General features: G+C 51.6%; 1 protein-coding gene across 1 annotated transcript in view; it reads right to left on the minus strand.

Moving 5' to 3' along the window:
• LOC116990217 (RLA class II histocompatibility antigen, DP alpha-1 chain) overlaps positions 1-20,053 on the minus strand; it is a 58,827-nt gene that overhangs the window by 25,002 nt on the left and 13,772 nt on the right. The window contains exons 2-3 of the mRNA XM_033047762.1: positions 17,159-17,407; positions 2,377-2,658 (exon numbers count right to left, since the gene is read on the minus strand). Coding sequence (XP_032903653.1) covers positions 2,377-2,658; positions 17,159-17,407 — 531 coding nt within the window. The remainder of the gene's footprint in view (positions 1-2,376; positions 2,659-17,158; positions 17,408-20,053) is intronic.

The following is a 20,053-nucleotide window of genomic DNA, read 5'->3' on the forward strand; positions in this document are numbered from 1 at the left end:
AAGTTTAGGGGTAACATGAGGGGGAACTTCTTTACTCAGAGAGTGGTAGCTGTGTGGAATGAGCTTCCAGTGGATGTGGTGGAGGCAGGTTCGATTTTATCATTTAAAAATAAATTGGATAGGTATATGGACGGGAAAGGAATGGATAGGGACTAGGGGAGAATAAGTGTTCGGCACGGACTAGAAGGGCCGAGTTGGCCTGTTTCCGTGCTGTAATTGGTATATGGTTATATGGTAATAGACTTTCCAACTTAACTTAGTCCTGTCAGCCAGTGTTTTCTCATGACCCCTCTTTTCCTTTCCAATTTCTGTTTCAAGCTCCTCCTGACACTCTAACTCTTGACAGGCTCTGTGTCATTAGTTCCCATCACTATCTCCAAAATGCTCCTCCACTTGACCAGTTACATTCCCTGAGATCCAGTAATGCTCCTTCCCTCATTGGTCTACTATATACTATGTCAAAAAACTCTCCTGGACAAACCTCAAAAATGTTTGTCCTGGAGAGTTTTTAAAACTTCCTTTAACTTCCCAAGGATGAAATCTCCTAGTATCATTACACCATTTTAACATATAGCTCTGGAAAATGCCTTTATATCTGTCCCTCTATCTCCTGTTGACCGAATCCAGTATTTCAGATTTCCAGGTTGCCTGTATTTGTCTTTTCCACTCACCAGATCCCTCTGTTTTCTCCCTTTGATGTAATGGTTTCTTCATGTTGTTTCTAATCCCATTATGTTTGAATCAGGTTTCTGTGTGTTACTTAGTCAAAAGGTAGGCAATGCATTTTAAAGACGGGGAAAGAACAGGCGAGGAAGAGGGTCTTTGTTGACTCTACAGGTGTGGTGTCATGAGGACAACAATAAATTGTGCAGAGAAGGAAAGGGGTTGAGAGAAGGAGAGAGAGAGGATGAGTGGAAGGAGGCGAGAGACGGAGCTGGGGAGCAGAGATAAAGGGGAAAACAGACAAGTATGAGTGGGGCAGGAGTAATAGATGGAGATGGGGAATGGCTGAGAGACAAAGAGTGATGAGACAGACTGCAATTGCGTTTTGCACTAACTTGTTTTTTTGCGCAGCCTTGCTTAATTTTTAGTGTAATTTATGTATAATTTATTTTTATATATAATTTGATTTGTTTGTCATATATGTCTATGCCCTCCAGTTTATTCATGCTTTTATACCCATGTGAAAGAACACATATTTTATGAGTCTGGTGCAAGCAACATTTTCATTGTACATCAGAGAGAATTGGCAGCAAAAGAAGAGGTGATGAGAAGACAGAATTTCTCCCTGTTCATTTCTGTTTAGTCCTTAATTCCCATTTTGGCTTTAGCTGCCCATTCTCTCTGTTGTACAATGAAAGGCTGTCAAAGCCAATAGAAGCAATATTTTCCACTGATAAACCAAGGGGATTAATTTTGGGTGACAAAGTGGTGCAGTGGGTAAGGCCACAGCCTCATAACTCCAAGAACCTGGGTTCAATCATAACCTTGTATGTGTGGAGTTTGTACTTTCTCCCTGTGACTGCGCAGGTATCCACTGGGTGTTGCGGTTTCCCCGAACATCTCAAAAACATGTGGGTTGGTAGGTTTAGTGACTGCTGTAAATTGACCCAAAGTGTGGGTGAGGGATAGAATCCGGGGTGAGATTAGTTAACAGACTAATTGGAGAGTGCGATCGCCCTTTAGTTGTAAGGAGAAAGAGTATCAATGATGTAAACTCACTGGTTTGGCTCAATCAATGAATGTGCATTACCAGTGAAGACTTTACTGTGTTGGATACCGTATCCCAATTTGCAGCAGCTCTGAGTAAATCTCCCAGCAGGAAAGATTCATTATTATGGGCACTCTGTCAGAATACACTAAAATCCCAGGACTGAAATGGTCTGGAGACACTCAAGATGGACAACTGCCCGGGGAACAATCTAATCAGAACATCCACAACGTGCAGTCAGAATAGGTCCTGAACATTGCCCCAGGATGTGGCCGGGAATGTGAGCCTCGTCCTCATCTGTGGTTTCTGACAACCAAGCCTGTTTCATTACTGACTGGGAATCCAATCATGGCAGGGACACAGTGCCCTCCTCATCACTATATGGACAACATGGACAATGACAGTTCTATTTGCCAGTTGTCAGCGTCTAGACTTGTTTTACAATCGCCCACCCTGGTTAGACAGCACCAGCAACCCTCACTCCGCAAGCAGGACACATTCACTGGTCATGAACCCCACGGTACACGGTGGTACCCAGCACTCCACCTACTTGTAGCTGGAACAGAAAGCTGAGGCCTTGCTATTGGATCAGGTGAATGCGGGACATACCACCAACCAGTCCCAACCCCGCGTAGATCAGCCCCGTTAACCTGGTCCATACTGACCCCAGAAGACAGTGGTCGGCCTCTCCAGACCCTCGTGCTCCACGTGGCAGGAGTACATGTCTCCCGGGCTCGGGATGAAGCTCAGGTAGGTGAACCTCTGGAAGGTGTAATCTCTCTTCGCGTAATACTCCGTGGTGTCGATTCCCTCAGTCACAGGCTCATTATTCCGTTTCCACTTCATGTTGATGCGCGGAGGATAGAATCCGTCAGCGTGACAGATCAAGGTGTTGGGCTGACCCCACTCCACGGGATCCTCGGGGTACATGGCAGCATGAGGAGGCACTGTGGGCAGACAGGGTGAGAACAGGTTAACCAAGGTGATAGGACACTGAAAACCAGAATGCAATGAGTGTGGGTGGGGAATGTAGGGAGCAGAGACCAGGACTAGTTCACAACTAACAGGCAGAGCAGAAATGCAATCACAGATTTACAACCAACAGTGGAAGCTGATAAATGGTTGGTTTATTTGTGTCCCAGCACCTGCCCTGTGGTCTTCACCGGCAGTGAGTTCCATCAGTAAACCCTGGGGACATGGATGTGATGTGAACGGGTCGCCTGGAGCTGGAGGTGTGGGCTGGGGCAGGAACTTTGGTTGTGATATCATAGTCAACCCACATCAACCAATAAATAACCCTCAATCTAGGCTGTGGGCCGAGGAGCTTTATTCTACTGTTTCGTGACCCGTCACAGAACTACATGAACTCCCCACTCTTCCACTTCTCTCCCCCCTTCCCCCACTCCCTCCCCCACCCTCTCTCTCCCCCCTCCCTTACCCTACCCCTCTCTCCCACCACTTCCCCTACCCCCCCTCCCCCTCTCCCACCACTCCCCATTCTTCCACTTATCTCTCCCCACCATCCTTCCCCATCACCCTCCCCCACCCCTCGCTCCCCCCCTCCCTTCCCTCTCCCCCCCTCCCTTCCATCCCACTCTTCCCCCGCCCTCCACACTCTTCCCTCCCTCCTCCATCCCCTCCATCTCTCCTCCTCCCCACCCTCTTTCCCCCCCTCCCCCCACCCTCTCCTCCCTTTCGCCCCTCTCCCTTCCCACCCATCTCTGCCTCTTCCACCACTCCCCCTACCCCTCTCCCACTCGTCCCCTCTCCGCCCCACCCCTCGCCCCCTCCATCCCCACTCTTACCCCTCCTCCTACCACTCCCCCCTCCTCCACACTCTTCCCCCTCTCTCCCCTTCCCTCTCCCTCCTCCTTCCCCTCCTTCTTTCCCCCACCCCTCACCCCTCCCCCACCCCCTCTCCTCCTCCCCTTCCCCCCTCTTCCCCTCCCCACCCCTCTTCACCCCCATTCCCCCCACCCCCTTTCCCATCTTACACCACTCCCCGCTACCCCTCACTCCCCTCTCTTCCCCTACTCCTCTCTCCCCTTCCCCTCATCCCCTCTCTCCACTAATATTCCCTCCCCCGTCTCCCACCCCCTACCCCTCTCCCCCACTTCCTGTCCTCCTCGCTCTACTCCCACTCCCCACTGTACTACCCCTCCCTCTCCCCACCCTGATTTCACTTTGACATTCGCTAATGCACTCCTCATTAAATTTCAAGTTTAAGTACACATTTTTAATAAAATCCTTCCCCCCCCCCCCCCACCTCCCTCAAAAATTACAAAATGTTTAAAAAAAACCTGCTCAACCATAGAATGTTGGTGAACATTCCATCGTGTGATGTCACAATGCCCAATGCTCACAGATGTCCAATCGGAATATATCTCATTTACATATGCTTTGCACCAGTCCCAATCCCAGCCCCTCCCCCACCCCCACAGCCTGTGTCGAAGCGCGTGATCACGTGTGTGGGAATAGAGAAAGAGGATTGAGGGTGATAGGGAATGGGGAATAGATGGACTGCCCCTACCCCTCCCCACTCTTCCCCCCTCCCCCACCCTCCACTCTTCCCCCCTCCCCCACACTCCACTCTTCCCCCTCCCTCCCCTTCCCCATCTCCCTCCTCCCCTCCCTCCCCCACACCTCTCTCCCCCTCCCCTCCATCTCCCCCTCCCCCATCCCTCTCTCCTCCCCCACCCCTCCCTCCTCGCCCCTCTCCCTCTCCCTCTCACCCCATCCCTCTCCCCCACCCCCTTCCCTCTCCCCCACCCCCTTCCCTCTCCCCCTTACTCCACCCCTCTCCCTCCCTCCCCCCAACACCTGTCCCTCTTCCACCATTCCCCTTACTCCTCTCCCCCTCCCTCCCCACTCTTCCACCTCTCTCCCACTGTCCCTCCCCACTCTTTCCCCTCTCTCAATCCACCCTTCTCCCCCTCCACTCTTCCCCCTCCATCCCCTACCCCATCTCCCTCCTCCCCTCCCTCTCCTCCTCCACCCCCCTCTCCTCTACCCACCCCAATCCCTCTCCCCCACCCCCTTCCCTCTCCCCCACCCCTATCCCCTCCCTCCTCCCTCTCCCTCTTTCCTCTCCCCCACCCCCCTTCCCTCAACCCCCCACCCCCTTCCCAACTCTTCCCCCTCTCCCCTACCCCATCTCCCTCCTCCCCTCACCTCTCCCCCACCCCTCTCCTCCCCCCTCTCCCTCCCCCTCCCCCCTACCTCTCTCTCCTCCCCCCTCTCCATCTCCCTCTCCTCTCCCTCTCCCCCCCTCCTGCTCCCACCCCCATCCCTCTCTCCCCCCCACCCACTTCCATCTCTCCCCAACCCACTTCCCTCTCTGCCCCCGCTCCTACCCCTCTGTCCCTCTTCCACCACCCCTCTACCCCTCACCCTCCCTCCCCACTTTTCCCCTTCTCTCCCCCTTACCCCTCCCTCCCTTACCCCTCCCTCCCCTCCACCCCTTCCGCCTAACCCTCTGTCCCTATTCCACCACTCCCCCTACCCCTCTCCCCCTCCCTCCCCACTCTTGCACTTCTCTCCCCTACCCCACCCCTCTCCCTCCATCCCCCACCCTCCCTCCCTCTCCCCTCCCCCTCCCTCTCCCACTTCCACCCCTCCCCTACACCTCTCCCCCTCCTTCCCCATTCTTCCACTTATCTCCCCCCACCCCTCTCTCTCCCCCCTCCCCACTCTTCCCCCTCTCTCCGCTCTCCCCCTCCCTCCACTCTTCCCCTATCTCCGCCCTACCCCATTCCCCTCCACACTCTTCCCCTCTCCCTCCTCTCCATCCTCCACCCTCTCCCACTCCCCCCACCCTCTCTACCCCTCCCCCCTCCCTCCCCACTCCCCCCTACCACTCTCCCCCTCCCTCCACTCTTCCACCTCCTTCCCCTCCCTCCTCCCTCACCCCTCTCCACCATCCCTCCATCTCCCTCTCTCCTCACCCCTCTCCCTCCTACCCCCTCTCCCCACTACTCTTCACCCCCATCTCCCCCCCACCCATTCCCCTCTCTTGCACCACTCCCCACTACCCCTCTCCCACCCCCTACCCCTCTCCCCCTCCCCGTTCTCTCCCCCTACCCCGCTCTCCGCTCCTCACCCCTCTCCCTCTCCTCCTCCCACCCCCTTCCCTCTCTCCCCCACCCCCTTCCCTCTCCCCACCCCCTTCCTCCCCTCTTCTCCCTCTCTCCCCAAACCCATATCCCTCCTCCCCTCTCCCCCACACCTCTCTCCCCCTCCGCTCCCCCTCCACCCCACCCCCTTTCCTCTCTCCCCACGCCCCCTTCCCCTCTGTCCCTCTTCCACCACTCCCCCTACCCCTCCCTCCCCCTTATCCCACCCCTCTCCCTCCCCCTCCCCTCTCTCCCTCCCTTCCCCATCCTTCCCCCCCTCCTTCCCCCACGCCTGTCCCTCTTCCACCACTCCCTCTACTGAATGAGAAAACGTTTTGTTCCTGGCAGAATCGCATCAAATGCCAGGGCAAAAGGGAACTGTATTCCAGAGCCATGGCTAATGTCCAGTGCTGAATGAGGGAACTGAAAAGCAAATGTTGGACCAATAAAATCTCGAGAGATCCAGCATCTTGTTGACTCAGTGACACCAGGCTCTCTTCAATGCCACCAAGGCCATCTATGGCCCCATCCAGCATGGGCACAACCGGCTCAAAAGATGGACAAACTCTTCTGAAGGGGAATGAGCAATAATTTATGAATGGTGAGAACACTTTGAACAGCTGATTAACCGGGAAATAACTGTTGATATGGAGGTTATCCACCTTTTTTTGCTTCCGGTTTCCAGCGCTGTGCACACGGCAGCCAGGCAACTGTCTATCATCTTTTCCTCCATTTTTACTTATTTAATTCCTATTTATTTTGTGTTTTTTAGTTAGTTCATTTTTTTTTCACCATGTTGTGGTGGGGAAACTTTTTATCTCCTCGTTGAAGAATACTATTTCAGCGTATCTCTGAACAATCACTGCAACCTCGAGGAGCTGGTCTGTTTGTTGTCTACACCAGGGATCAACTGCTGGAGCTTCGACCACCCTGACCAGCTGACTTCACCAGAGTTACATCAGAAATACCCACGGAACAGAGGATGAAATACAGGGGATGCCGGTCGGGAGTAAAATAACGTGCGCAGAAAAGGAGGAACAAGCCATACTTGCCTTCCAGCCCAATCCATTGATCGCTGGCTAACAAGATTGATGCGCTAGCTGTACTAGTGAGGACCCAGAGGGAACACCGTGAGAGCAGTGTGATGTGTTTTCACGGAGACATGGCTCCCCGAGGACATGCAAATGTTCTACCAATCGGTGGTAGCGAGTGCCAGCTTCTTCGCTGTCGTGTGCTGGGGCAGCCAATAGATTAACAAATTCATCAGGAAGGCTGGCTCCGTCCTGGGGAGGAGTTGGATTCATGGGAGGTGGTCTTGGAGGAGAGGATGCTCCTCAAACTGTGGAGCATCCTCCCCTCACAAGACCACAAGAGATCTGTCTTCCCTGTGGCTATCAAACAGTACAACTCCTCCCCATTCTATCGTGGGGTAAATTGACTTCCGCTCCCCCCCCCCCCCATCTTTGCACATCCCCAATCCTTTCCACTCATCACTTTCATTTCATATTTCATGTATTTTGTGTTTAATGACTGTTGGTAGATCAATTTCCCTCCTGAGGTCAATAAGGTTATATCGCATAGTATCATGCATCACCCAGAGCCCCATGAGGGAGAATACGGAAGATCCTCCAAGCTTACAGGAAGTCAGCAGATGCCATCCTGAAGAAGAGGAACAACAAGAATACGGACACTGATGGTAAAAATCTGACAGAATGAAATTCTACCCAATGATTTCCTAGATTCCCGGATTGTCATTATACATAAAAAGGGGGACAGGACAGAGTGTGGAAGCTATAGGGGCATCTAACTTCTGTTCACTATTGGAAAGATAATGGGCTGTAGTTCTCTTCAACCAACTCTTCCCACTACCTGAAGAATTCCTGCCCCAATTCCACTGCAGCTTATGCCCTGCCAGAGGCACAACAGACCTGATTTTCAGGGCCCAACAGCAACAAGACAACTGTAAAGAGCAGATACAGTCCCTATACAGGGCCTTCATGGGCCTCACCACGACTCTGTGAACAGGCAAGTCCTCTGGCTGGTTCAGTCAAAAATTGGATGATCTGAGAAATAAGGTACTGAAACTACTTTCTGATCACGTCTTCAACCATTCTTGCAAACTATGGCAATAGGTGCTACACATCCAAAAGCATATGAAGATAGATAAATCTCCCAAGCCTGACTGGATATATACAAGGGCACTGCAGGAAGCTGCAGAATAAATTACAGGAGCCCTGGCTGAGATTTATGAATCATCGTTAGACATGGGTGAAGTTCCAGAAGACTGGAAGGTGGCTAATGTTGTGCCTCAATTTAAGAAGGGCTGCAAGGAAAAGCCTGGGAACTATAGATCAGTGAGGCTAACGTCTGAGGTAGGCAAGTTACTGGAGAGGATTCTGAGGGATAAGATGTAGATGGACGGTGCCTAATTAAGGATAGACAGCATGGTTTTGTACGTGGGATATAGTGCCTTACAAAAGGTCGGATTCGGAATGGGAGGGGGAGTTGAAGTGCTGAGCCACTAGTAGATCAGGTTGGTTATTGCAAACCAGTGTTGGGCGAAGCGATCGCCACGCCTATGCTTGGTTTCACCGATGTAGAGCAGCTGACACCTAGAGCAGTGGATGCAATAGATAGGGAAGATATTACAGCAGTGCTTTGGCAGGATAGATTAGAGGGCTCGTCTAGGGAGGCTATTTGGGTGGAACTGAGATATGGGAAAGGGGTAGCAACACTTATAGGGGTGTATTATAGACCGCCAATTGGGGAGCGAGAATTGGAAGAGTAAATATGTAAGATCGCAGATATTAGTAGTAAGCACAAGGTAGTGATTGTGGGAGATTTCAATTTTCCACACATAGACTGGGAAACACATTCTGTAAATGGGCTGTATGGTTTTGAGTTTGTAAAATTTGTGCAGGATAGTTTTTTGCCGCAATACATAGAGGTACCTACTAGAGAAGGGACGGTGCTGGACCTCCTGCGTTGTATGCGTTGGGGAACAGTTTGGGTCCAGTGATCACAATACCATTAGTTTCAATATAATTATGGAGAAGGTCAGAACCTAGGGTTGAGATTTTTGATTGGAGAAAAGCTAACTTTGAGGAGATGCGAAAGGATTTAAAAGGAGTGAATTGGGACATTTTGTTTTATGGGAAAGATGTGGAAGAGAAATGGAGGACATTTAAAGGTGAAATTTTAAGAGTACAGAATCTTTATGTTCCTGTTCGGTTGAAAGGAAATAGTAAAAATTGGAAAGAGGCATGGTTTTCAAGGGAAATTGGACACTTGGTTCGGAAAAAGAGAGAGATCTACAATAATTATAGGCAGCATGGAGTAAATGAGGTGTTTGAGGCGTATAAAGGATGTAAATAGAATCTTAAGAAATAAATTAGAAAAGCTAAAAGATATGAGGTTGCTTTGGCAAGTAAGGTGAAAGTAAATCCAAAGGGTTTCTACAGCTATATTAATAGCAAAAGGATAACGAGGGATAAAATTGGTCCATTAGAGAGTCAGAGTGGACAGCTATCTGCAGAGCCAAAAGAGATGGGGGAGATATTGAACAATTTATTTTCTTCGGTATTCACCAAGGAGAAGGATATTGAATTATGTGAGGTAAGGGAAACAAGTAGAGTAGCTATGAAAACTATGAGATTCAAAGAGGAAGTACTGACACTTTTGAGAAATATAAAAGTGGATAAGTCTCCAGGTCAGGACAGGATATTCCCTAGGACATTGAGGGAAGTTAGTGTAGAAATAGCAGGGGCTATGACAGAAATATTTCAAATGTCTTTAGAAACGGGAATAGTGCCGGAGGATTGGCGTACTGCGCATGTTGTTCCATTGCTTAAAAAGGGTTCTAAGAGTAAACCTAGCAATTATAGACCTGTTAGTTTGACATCAGTGGTGGGCAAATTAATGGAAAGGATACTTAGAGATAATATATATAAGCATCTGGATACACAGGTCTGATTAGGAACAGTCAACATGGATTTGTGCCTGGAAGGTCATGTTTGACTAATCTTCTTGAATTTTTTGAAGACGTTACTCGGGCAATTGATGAGGGTAAAGCAGTGGATGTTGTAAATATAGACTTCAGTAAGGCCTTTGACAAGGTTCCTCATGGAAGGTTGGTTAAGAAGGTTCAATTGTTGGGTATTAATGGTGGAGTAGCAAGATGGATTCAACAGTGGCTGAATGGGAGATACCAGAGAGTAATGGTGGATGGCTGTTTGTCAGGTTGGAGGCCAGTGACTAGTGGGGTGCCACAGGGATCTGTGTTGGGTCCACTGTTGTTTGTCATGTACATCAATGATCTGGATGATGGTGTGGTAAATTGGATTAGTAAGTATGCAGATGATACTAAGATAGGCGGTGTTGTGGATAATGAAGTAGATTTTCAAAGTCTAGAGAGATTTATGCCAGTTGGAAGATTGGGCTGAAAGATGGCAGATGGAGTTTAATGCTGATAAGTGTGAGGTGCTACATCTTGGAAGGACAAATCAAAATAGGACGTACATGGTAAATGGTAGGGAATTGAAGAATGCAGTTGAACAGAGGGATCTGGGAATAACTGTGCACAGTTCCCTGAAGGTGGAATCTCATGTCGATAGGGTGGTAAATAAAGCTTTTGGTGTGCTGGCCTTTATAAATCAGAGCATTGAGTATAGAAGTTGGGATGTAATGTTAAAATTGTACAAGGCATTGGTGAGGCCAATTAAGGAGTATGGTGTACAATTTTGGTCATGTAATTATAGGAAGGATGTCAACAAAATAGAGGAAGTACAGAGATTTACTAGAATGTTGCCTGGGTTTCAGCAACTAAGTTACAGAGAAAGGTTGAACAAGTTAGGTCTTTATTCTTTGGAGCGCAGAAGGTTAAGGGGGGACTTGATAGAGGTCTTTAAAATGATGAGAGGGATAGACAGAGTTGACGTGGATAAGCTTTTCCCACTGAGAGTAGGGAAGATTCAAACAAGAGGACATGACTTGAGAATTAAGGGACAGAGGTTTAGGGGTAACATGACGGGGAACTTCTTTACTCAGAGAGTGGCAGCTGTGTGGAATGAGCTTCCAGTGAAGGTTGTGGAGGCAGGTTCGATTTTATCATTTAAAAATAAATTGGATTGTTATATGGACGGGAAAGGAATGGAGGGTTATGGTCTGAGTGCAGGTAGATGGGACTAGGGGAGAATACGTGTTCGGCACGGACTAGAAGGGCCGAGTTAGCCTGTTTCCGTGCTGTAATTGTTATATGGTTATTATAGATGAGGTTGGAGGAGATGCAGGTGAACCTCTGTCGCACCTGGAAAGACTGCTTAGGTCCTTGGATGGAGTCAAGGGGGGAGTTAAAGCGACAAGTGTAGCATTTCCTGCGGTTGCGAGGTAAAGTACCAGGAGAGGGGGTTGTTTGGGTGGGAAGGGATGCATTGACCAGGGAGTTACGGAGGGAGCAGTCTCTGCGGAAAGCAGAAAGGGGAGGAAATGGGAAGATAAGGCCAGTGGTGGGATCCCATTGGAGGTGGTGGAAATGTAGTAGGATTATCCGTTGTATGTGACGGCTGGTAGGGTGGAAGGTGAGGACAAGGGTGACTCTGCCCTTGTTACGAATGGGGGGGGGGAGTGAGAGCAGGGTTACGGGGTATAGAAGAGACACTGGTGAGAGTCTCATCTATAGAAGAAGAGAGGAACCCCTGTTCTCTAAAGAATTAGGACATCTCCGATGCCCTGGTTTGGAACACCTCAACCTGTGTGCAGATGCAGCGTAGACGGAAGAATTGGGAGTAGGGGACGGATTCCTTACAGGAAGTTTAGCAGTAAATTTACGTAGCCATTCTGAGAAGATTCATCAGCATGTCAACAAGGATTGTGTGAAACTTCTACGGTTGTGGTGGGGAAAGTATTCTGACGGGATTCATGACAGCCTGATATGGCAAGTGCTCGACCACCTGGCCCCACAGAGAGTGGTGAACAGTCCAGTCCATCACGGGCTCCTCATTTCAGGGCATCTAGTCCATCATCACCGGCACCAGCCCAGTCCGCAGGCTGCGGGGAGGATGCGAGTTACTGTGGGCCTAGTGGCCTACATTTTTGGGGCCCTGAAGATTGAACTGTTATGGGGGCCCCTTCACAACCAGCAACAAGGTCTGGGTAACCACTGTTATCTTCTTCAATGGGCCCTTAATGTGGTTTGAAAATGTAGTTTGAAAATGCAAAAGTGTGTTTTGGATTGAAAGTGCTAAAGCTGTGTTGCCTTTGGTTTTGAAAGTGCTAAAACAAGCTGCCTTGCATTTGGTTTTGAAAGTGCTAAAGCAAGCTGCGTTGCCTTTGGTTTTGAAAGTGCTAAAGCAAGCTGCCTTGCCTTTGGTTTTGAACGTGCCAAAGCAAGCTGTGTTGCCTTTGGTTTTGAAAGCACTAAAGCAAGCTGCCTTGCCTTTGGTTTTGAAAGCACTAAAGCAAGCTGCCTTGCCTTTGGTTTTGAAAGTGCAAAAGCTGCCTTGCCTAATTAGTTTTGAAAGTGCAAAAGCTGCCTTGCCTAATTAGAGCTGCCTTGCCTTCTATATTATTAAAAGTCTAATCTTGATTTTAGAAAGAACGCTACCACGTATGGCTGCGATATTTGGCCATCTTACTCAGAGTCCCCCTCCGCTCATCAGGTGCCAAGGATTTTTCTCATCGATGAAAACTAAAAGAGTAATCAGTGTTTAGAAAATGTTGAGATTTTCTCTCCTGAAGGCCAAGCCCCTTCCGGAGGGACTATAAAACCCGGAAGTGTGGAGGTGCCTCAGTTCTTCTGCAAGATGGGGGAGCGAGAGATCCCAATTCTCAGGCTGAGCTGTGAATAACACTGAACACATGTATACTAAACTGTGAGTGGTTTTACTGACCTGTCAGTGCCCCGTTCTTGCTATCTCCCCATATCTCTTGACTGCGCTATCTTTAAGAGCTCTATCTCTCTCTTGAAAACCTCCAGAGAAATGGCCTCCTGCCCAAGCGAAATATAACGAATTATGACAAATTGACCAGGGAGTTACGGAGGGAGCAGTCTCTGCAGAAAGCAGACAGGGGAGGAGATGGGAAGATGTGGCAAGTGGTGGGATCACGTTGGAGGTGGCAAAAGTGGCAGAGTGTATGTGAAGTGACGGTTGGTAGGGTGGTAGGTGAGGACAAGGGGGACTCTGCCTCTTGTTACGAGTTGGGGGGGGGTGGGGAGTGAGAGCAGAGTCACGAGGTATAGAAGAGACCCTGGTGAGAGCCTCATCTATAGTAGAAGAGGGGAACCCCCATTCCCTGAAGAATGAGGACACCTCCAGTGCCCTAGTTTGGAACACCTCATCCTGGGTACAGATGCGGCGTAGACGGAGGAATTGGGAGTAGGGGATGGAGTCCATACAGGAAGTAGGGTGGGAAGAAGTATAGTCCAAATAGCCATGGGAGTCAGTGGATGTTCGAGTATAGAAGCTGGGATGTAATGTTAAAATTGTACAAGGCATTGGTGAGACCAAATCTGGAGTATGGTGTACAATTTGGTCGCCCAATTATAGGAAAGATGTCAACAAAATAGAGAGTACAGAGGAGATTTACTAGAATGTTGCCTGGGTTTCAACAACTAAGTTACAGAGAAAGGTTGAACAAGTTAGGTCTTTATTCTCTGGAGCGCAGAAGGTTAAGGGGGGACTTGATAGAGGTCTTTAAAATGATGAGAGGGATAGACAGAGTTGATGTGGACAAGCTTTTCCCTTCGAGAATAGGGAAGATTCAAACAAGAGGACATGACTTCAGAATTAAGGGACAGAAGTTTAGGGGTAACATGAGGGGGAACTTCTTTACTCAGAGAGTGGTAGCTGTGTGGAATGAGCTTCCAGTGGAAGTGGTGGAGGCAGGTTCGTTGGTATCATTTAAAAATAAATTGGATAGGCATATGGATGAGAAGGGAATGGAGGGTTATGGTATGAGTGCAGGCAGGTGGGACTAAGAGTAAAAAGTTGTTTGGCACGGACTTGTAGGGCCGAGATGGCCTGTTTCCGTGCTGTAATTGTTATATGGTTATTATATGGTTATATGTCGGTCAGTAGTCTATCACCTGCGATGGAGGTGACCCCTGGTTCTGGACTCTCCCAGCAATGGAAACAAGCTTCCTGCCTCAAGCATGTCCAAACTATTAATAATCTTGTTTCAATAAATGGCCTCATACTAGGTATGTTGCAAAACCTACCTTCAACGGCGCTGCCCGTGTGCGCGATTTTGGCGCCTTTGAGAGGGGGGCAGGTTTAAAACGCGATTTTTTCTAGGCTATTCAAATCGAGGTTGTTCAGCCTACTTAGTTGCTGACAAAAAATCACTGCAAGGTTCATTCGCTGCAGCTATTTTTAAACTAAATTGGTTAATTTAATTGTTATCTATATTACTAAATCTCTGTTCTTGACCGCTTTTGGCCTTCTGTGCTGGGATTTCCGAGAGAACGCCGCCACCTACGGCCGTCATTTTTGGCCACCTTGCTCAGAGCCCCCCTCCGCCGCATGTGTGCCGAGGATTTTTCAGGTCAATGAAAAATGACAGAGATATTAATGTTTTTACACAATTCTCCATTCTCTCTGCTGCCCCTGCTGGAGGGAGATGGAGGGACTATAAAACCATGAAGTGCTGTGCCTCAATCAGTCTCTGCAAGTGGTGTGCCTCAATCACTCTGCAACGTGGAGGGCACTCTGAGCTCTGAATGACACTGAACACATTTCTTCACACCTGTGAGTAAGTACCCTTAATGTGGTTTGAAAATAAAATATGGTTAGTTTGAAATAAAAAAGCACTGCCTGCAAATGGTTGTTTGGGGGGGGGTTTGGGTTCCTATCTCTCCCCACTTCTCTCTCCCTATCCCTCTCTCTCCCCCCTGTCTCTTTCCATTTCTCTCTCTCTCTCTCCCCTCCTCTCTCCCCATCCCCCCCCTCTCCTCTCTCTCCCTCCCTCTCCTCTCCTCCCCTCCCCTCTCCCCTCCTCTCCCCCCCTCCTCTCCTCTCTCCCCCCCTCTCCTCCTCTCTCCCCCCTCTCCTCCCCTCCTCACCTCCCCCCCTCGTCACCTCCTCTCTCCCCTCCACTATCCCCCTCTCTCCCGCCCTCTCCTCTCCCCACCTCTCTCTCCCCTCTTTTTCTCCCCCACCGTCCCTCCCCTAAACCCCCCTCCCCTCCACACACCCCTGCCCCCTTCCCTCCACCCTCCCTGCTCCCCACCTCTCCCTCTCCTCCGCCCTCTCTCCCCCCCTCTCTCTCCCCTACATCCCCTCCCTCTCTCAAATCCCCTCCATAACCCCTACCCTCTTCCCTCCACCCCCTCCCCCCTCTCTCTCCCCGTCTCTCCCCTCCTTCCCACCATCCCCTCCCCCACCCTCCCTCCCCTCCACCCTCCGCTCCCCACCCTCTCTCCCCCTCACTTTCACCCTCTCTCTCTCCTCCCCTCCTCCCACACCTTTTCCCCCCCTTCACCCACCCTTCCTCTTCTCCTCCTCTCCACCTCCCTCTTGCCCCTCTCTGTCTTTCTGTCTCTCTCTCTGCCTCTGCCCCTTCTCTATCTGCCCTAACGCTCTACGCCCCCCCCTCTACATGTGTCTGCAAGTTGCGGGCTATGCGTCAGTAGATAGGGTGGTTATGGGGTAAAAGGAGCGAATTAATAATATTAATATAATATCAAGGGGGTTAATTAGTGTGCGTGCGGGGGGGGGGGGGAGATAGTTAGTGTGTGTGACGCTGCATGCCGCCTCCTCCCCCACAACTGCATGTTGGGGGAACAGACCCAACGGGTCTGCATTTGGTCTAGTAGTAGGTTAAAAATCATCCTCTAAACCAGCGACTGCCGACAATGGGGCGGATCTCATGCAGGGGACAACGGAAGGTAGGTTGTTAATTTATTACATTAAAAAGCACTTCTTAAGATCCCTTTATACAACATTTTATGTTGCGAGTAGCTAATTTGGGGCCCATTAAATCCTGCAGTATTTTTCTGGGCATATGGGGTACAAATCCACCGCAATGGGAACGTTCCAAACCAGCGCGTTCCACAGGATCCCACTTGAAAGCTGATTTAAATGGCCATTAATTTACAGCAATTGAACACTAAATTCCTTCCATTTGGCCTATAAATTAATGTCAATGAGATTTAAAAATAATGTTTTATTGTGAATTATTGTCTGAATGTTGTTTGGACATTAGGCTATTTAAAAATGTTAATCTTTCCTTAAGAAATGGCTAGATGTTTAGATCTAGTAATTGAATTTTGGAATTAGCTACAATTGGGTAACTAACTAATTATATGCTTTAATTTCAGGTCATCCAAGTAAGATTGTTTAATATTTGTTTCAGAATGCTTCAATCTATAATAACTGAAAATTTCTTTCAGTTCTCTTAATTTTTAATAAAGTTATGGGCTTTTGACTGTCCTCGATCACAGCTTTTGTGTTCAGTCAATGGAAAATCAATAGGGAACAAGATGCTAATTTCCCAGTATGAAAATGGCCATAACTTTTTTAATACTTTATCTGATGGGATAAATTGTAGACTTGATTTTTAAAATCTCAAAATGTTGTAAGATTGCTAAAAAACTTTACAAAAACGATGTTATCGGAAATGTCTCTTTGCCCCGCACTGTTGAGAATAAACGCTTTCACCCAGAGATGTGAATTAGTGGAATTCTCTGCTACAGACGGTAGTTGTCGCTCTCGTCTCATTCAGGAGCTCCTTGGCCTCGCCTTCCCCGAGCTCAGGCACCCACTTCCCCATCACCTCACCTCACACACGCTCACTCACCCTCACCTACACCTCGACTAATCCCCTCGCCTCGCCTCGCCTCGACCTCACACGACCACGACCACGGCCACGGCGACCCACTGGGCCCCACTGAGTCTGGTCTTCACTAACCCCCAGCGTCACACCCTAATGGGCCGCATCGTTCCCGCTCCCGCTCCCGGCCGTTGGCGGCGCCTCACGTGCGCGGCAACCGCTCCAACCCGGGGGCGGGGCCTAGTGCGGAGAGCGGCGCAGGCGCATTGCCCGGGGGCGGGGCGCGGCGCATGCGCGTTGGCGTGACGTCGAGCCCTTGCCCCGCCCCCCCCACGTGCGCGGGAGCGATGAGGCGATTAGACTAAAGTCGCTTCTGGGGCCCCTGGGATTAGTGGCCCTGGAGCTGGAGCTGGATTAGTTCCACAGCAGGGATCGGGGATGGAGGGGACGTGTGAGGGGTCCGGGCTTGTGCTACAAGGGGACGGGACGGTCAGGGACGGGATGGGGAGCGGCTCCCTGTTGCGGACAGCCCGGGTTACCCGGCCCCAACCCCGGCCCCAACGCTCACCTTTGGGCTCCGGGCTCCCGTGCGACAGGTTCTTCCAAACATTTAAATTCTGTTTTAAGATGGCGATGTTAGCCGTGATCCCCGCCTCTCCTCCCTGCATCGTTTGCTGCTGGAACTCGGGGATCCGCGCCACCTCCTTCTTCAGCCTGAAGTCCATGTAGAGAACCTCATCTTCATCCACCAACACGTCAAACTGTTTGTCGGGGCTGCCGTCCTGGACCAAGAAGACCATGAGATCATCGTGTTGGTCTGTGTATGAGAAAAGCAGGTGGTGAGAGGGAGGAAATGAAGGGGAGGGGGCAGAGAGAGAGAAGATTGAGGGGGGGGAGATGGAGGGGGGAAGGAGTGGGATAGAGGGAGGAAGGGGTGGGGGAGAGGAACGTAGGAGGAGCGAGGGAGGGGGACATGGAGGGAGGTGGAAGTGGCAGGAAGGGGACGGGGAGAGGGGGAAGGCATGGAGGCGGTACAGATGGAAGGGTGGAGAGGGAGGGAGAGACGGGGAAAGGGAGGGAGGGAGGGGAATGGAGGGAGCAAGGCAGGGGGAGTGGGTGGAGGGAAGCGGGAGCTGGAGATGAAGGGGGAGGGAGAGGGGGGAAGGGAGGGTAAAGGCGGGGTGAGAGGGGGAGAGTGGAAGGGAGACGAGGGAGAGAGCGGGTAGGGAAGGAGGGGGATGGAGAAGAGTAGGGGGAGAGGGAAGGAGGGGGAAGAGGGCGAGGGGGGGTTGGAGGGAGAGGGGGGCGAGGGGGAAAGGGAGGAAGAAGGGGGTGTTGGAGGGAGGTGATGGTGGGGGATGGGCAGATACAATTGAAGGGGGAACCAGGGAGGGGGTGGAGGGAGGCTAGAGGGAGTGGGGGGAGAGGGAGGGAGGTGGAAGTGGGTGGGGGGGATAGGGAGGGAGGGGAGAAAGTGGGTACGAGGGTGGGGAAAGTGGAGGGATAGGGGAAGAGTAGCAAGTGGAGAGGGAAGGAAGGGATTTGGGGGAGGGTAAGGGAGAGGAGAGAGAGGGGGTGGGAAGGGGAGAGGGAGGGCAGGACAGGGAGAGGAATGGATTGTGGATGAATGAAGAATGAAAAGAAAGAGGGTGGCAGGGAGGGGGGGAAGGAGGGGAAAGGGAGGTTGATGGGGAGGGAGGGTAAAGGGAGCGGGAAGGAGGGGGTAGTGGGGGAAGAGGTGTGGGAGAGACAGGGAGGGGGAGAGGAAGGCAGGGGGTGGGGGATAGTAAGAGGGGGAGGAATGTGGGGAGAAAGGAAGAAGGGGGAGAGCGTAGAGGGGAGGGAGGAGGAGGATGGATTGAGGGGAAGAAGTGGGAGGGGGAGTTGGAGGGAGGAGATGGAGAAGGGGAAGGAAATGGAGGGAGGGAGAGGAAGGGGAGGGCAAAGGGTAGCGAGGGGGAGAGGGAGGGTAGGTGAGCAGATGGAGCGGTGGAGAGGGAGGGGGAGGGTGGGAGAGGGAGCGAGGGGGAATGGGAGAGGAAGGGAAGGTTGAGAGGGAGGGAGGATGAAGAGGGATAAAGGGAGGGGAAGAGCGGGAGTGAGGGAGGATGGGGGGGTTGATGTTGGGAAGGGGAGAGGGAGGTAGGGAGATTAAAGAGTGGAAAGAATGCGGTGGGTGCTAGGGGAGAGAGGGGAAAAGGGAGGGGAGATGTAATGGTAAGAGGGAGGGTGGAGAGAGTGCAGGAGAGAGGGATGGGGCAAAGGAGGGAAGGGGAGGGAGGAGGAGAGTGAGGGAGGGGGGAAAGGGAGAGGGAAGGAGGGGTGAGAGATGGAGGATGGGGGAGAGAGTAGGGATTAGGAGAGGCGGGGAGGGGAAAGGGAGGAGAGGGTAGGGATGGAGAGGGTAAGAGGGGGAGGGCGTGGAGAGAGGGAGGATGTGGGGTAATGGAAGTAGGGGGGAGAGGGAGGGGCGAAAGGAGCGGGATGGATGGGGGGAGGGAGGGGAAGAGATAGGGGAGAGAGTGAGGAGGAGCAGGGGGGAGTTGTAGGGAGGGTGAGCAGGTGGAGGGGGAGGGAAGGAATTTCAGGGACAGAGGGGGGAGGGAGGGAGGAACGGTATGAGAGTTAGAGAGGGAGAGAAGGAGGGAGGGGTGGAAGTGGGGAGAGGGAGGAGGAGAAGGAGGAACAAGGGGAGAGGGTAGAGTGGGAGGTGGAGGTTGGAGGAGGATGGATTGAGGGCAAGAATTGGGAGGGGGAGTTGGAGGGAGGGGTGGGGGAGTAAGGGGATTGGGAGGGGGGTGGGAAGAAGGGTAGTGAGGGTTAGAGGGAGGAGGCGAGGCAGAGTGGGTGAACGAGAGGGAGGGTGGGAGAGGGAGAGAAAGGATGTGGTGAGAGGGGGGGCCAGAGGCACTGTGGTGGAGCGGGTGGAGGGGAGTGGAGAGGGAGGGAGGAGGCAGGCAGGGTAGGGGAAGAATGGGAGGGGGATGGAGGTGGAGGAAAGGGAGGAAGGATGGAAAAGGAGGTTGAGGGGAGCGGAGGGGAGAGAGACAGAAGGGGAAGATGGAGGGAGGGCAGGAGATAGAGGGAGAGAGTACCAGTGTGAGAGGGAGAAGGAGGGGGAAGAGAGAGCCGGAGAGGGAGGCAGGGGGAGGGGGAGAAGGAGGGAGGAAGGTCTAGAGAGGCTGGGGGAGAGCAAGGGATGGGAGGAGGACGGAGGGAGGAAGAGGGTGGGAGGGGAGAGGGTAGGAGAGGGGGATAGGGAGGGAGAGACTAGTGGGAGGAAGAGGAGGACGGATGGAGGGAAATAAGTTGGAGGGGTTGGAGTTGGTGGGAGGAAATGGAGGGGTACAGACGGAGTGGAGGGGGGAGGAGGGAGGGGTGTGAGCAAATTAAGAAGGGGAGTGGGGTAGAGGGGGAGAGGGGAGGGAGCGATAGAGGGAGGGGGGATAGGGAAGGGAAGGAG

Source organism: Amblyraja radiata, chromosome 30, assembly GCF_010909765.2.
Source record: "Amblyraja radiata isolate CabotCenter1 chromosome 30, sAmbRad1.1.pri, whole genome shotgun sequence".
NCBI lineage: Eukaryota > Metazoa > Chordata > Chondrichthyes > Rajiformes > Rajidae > Amblyraja > Amblyraja radiata.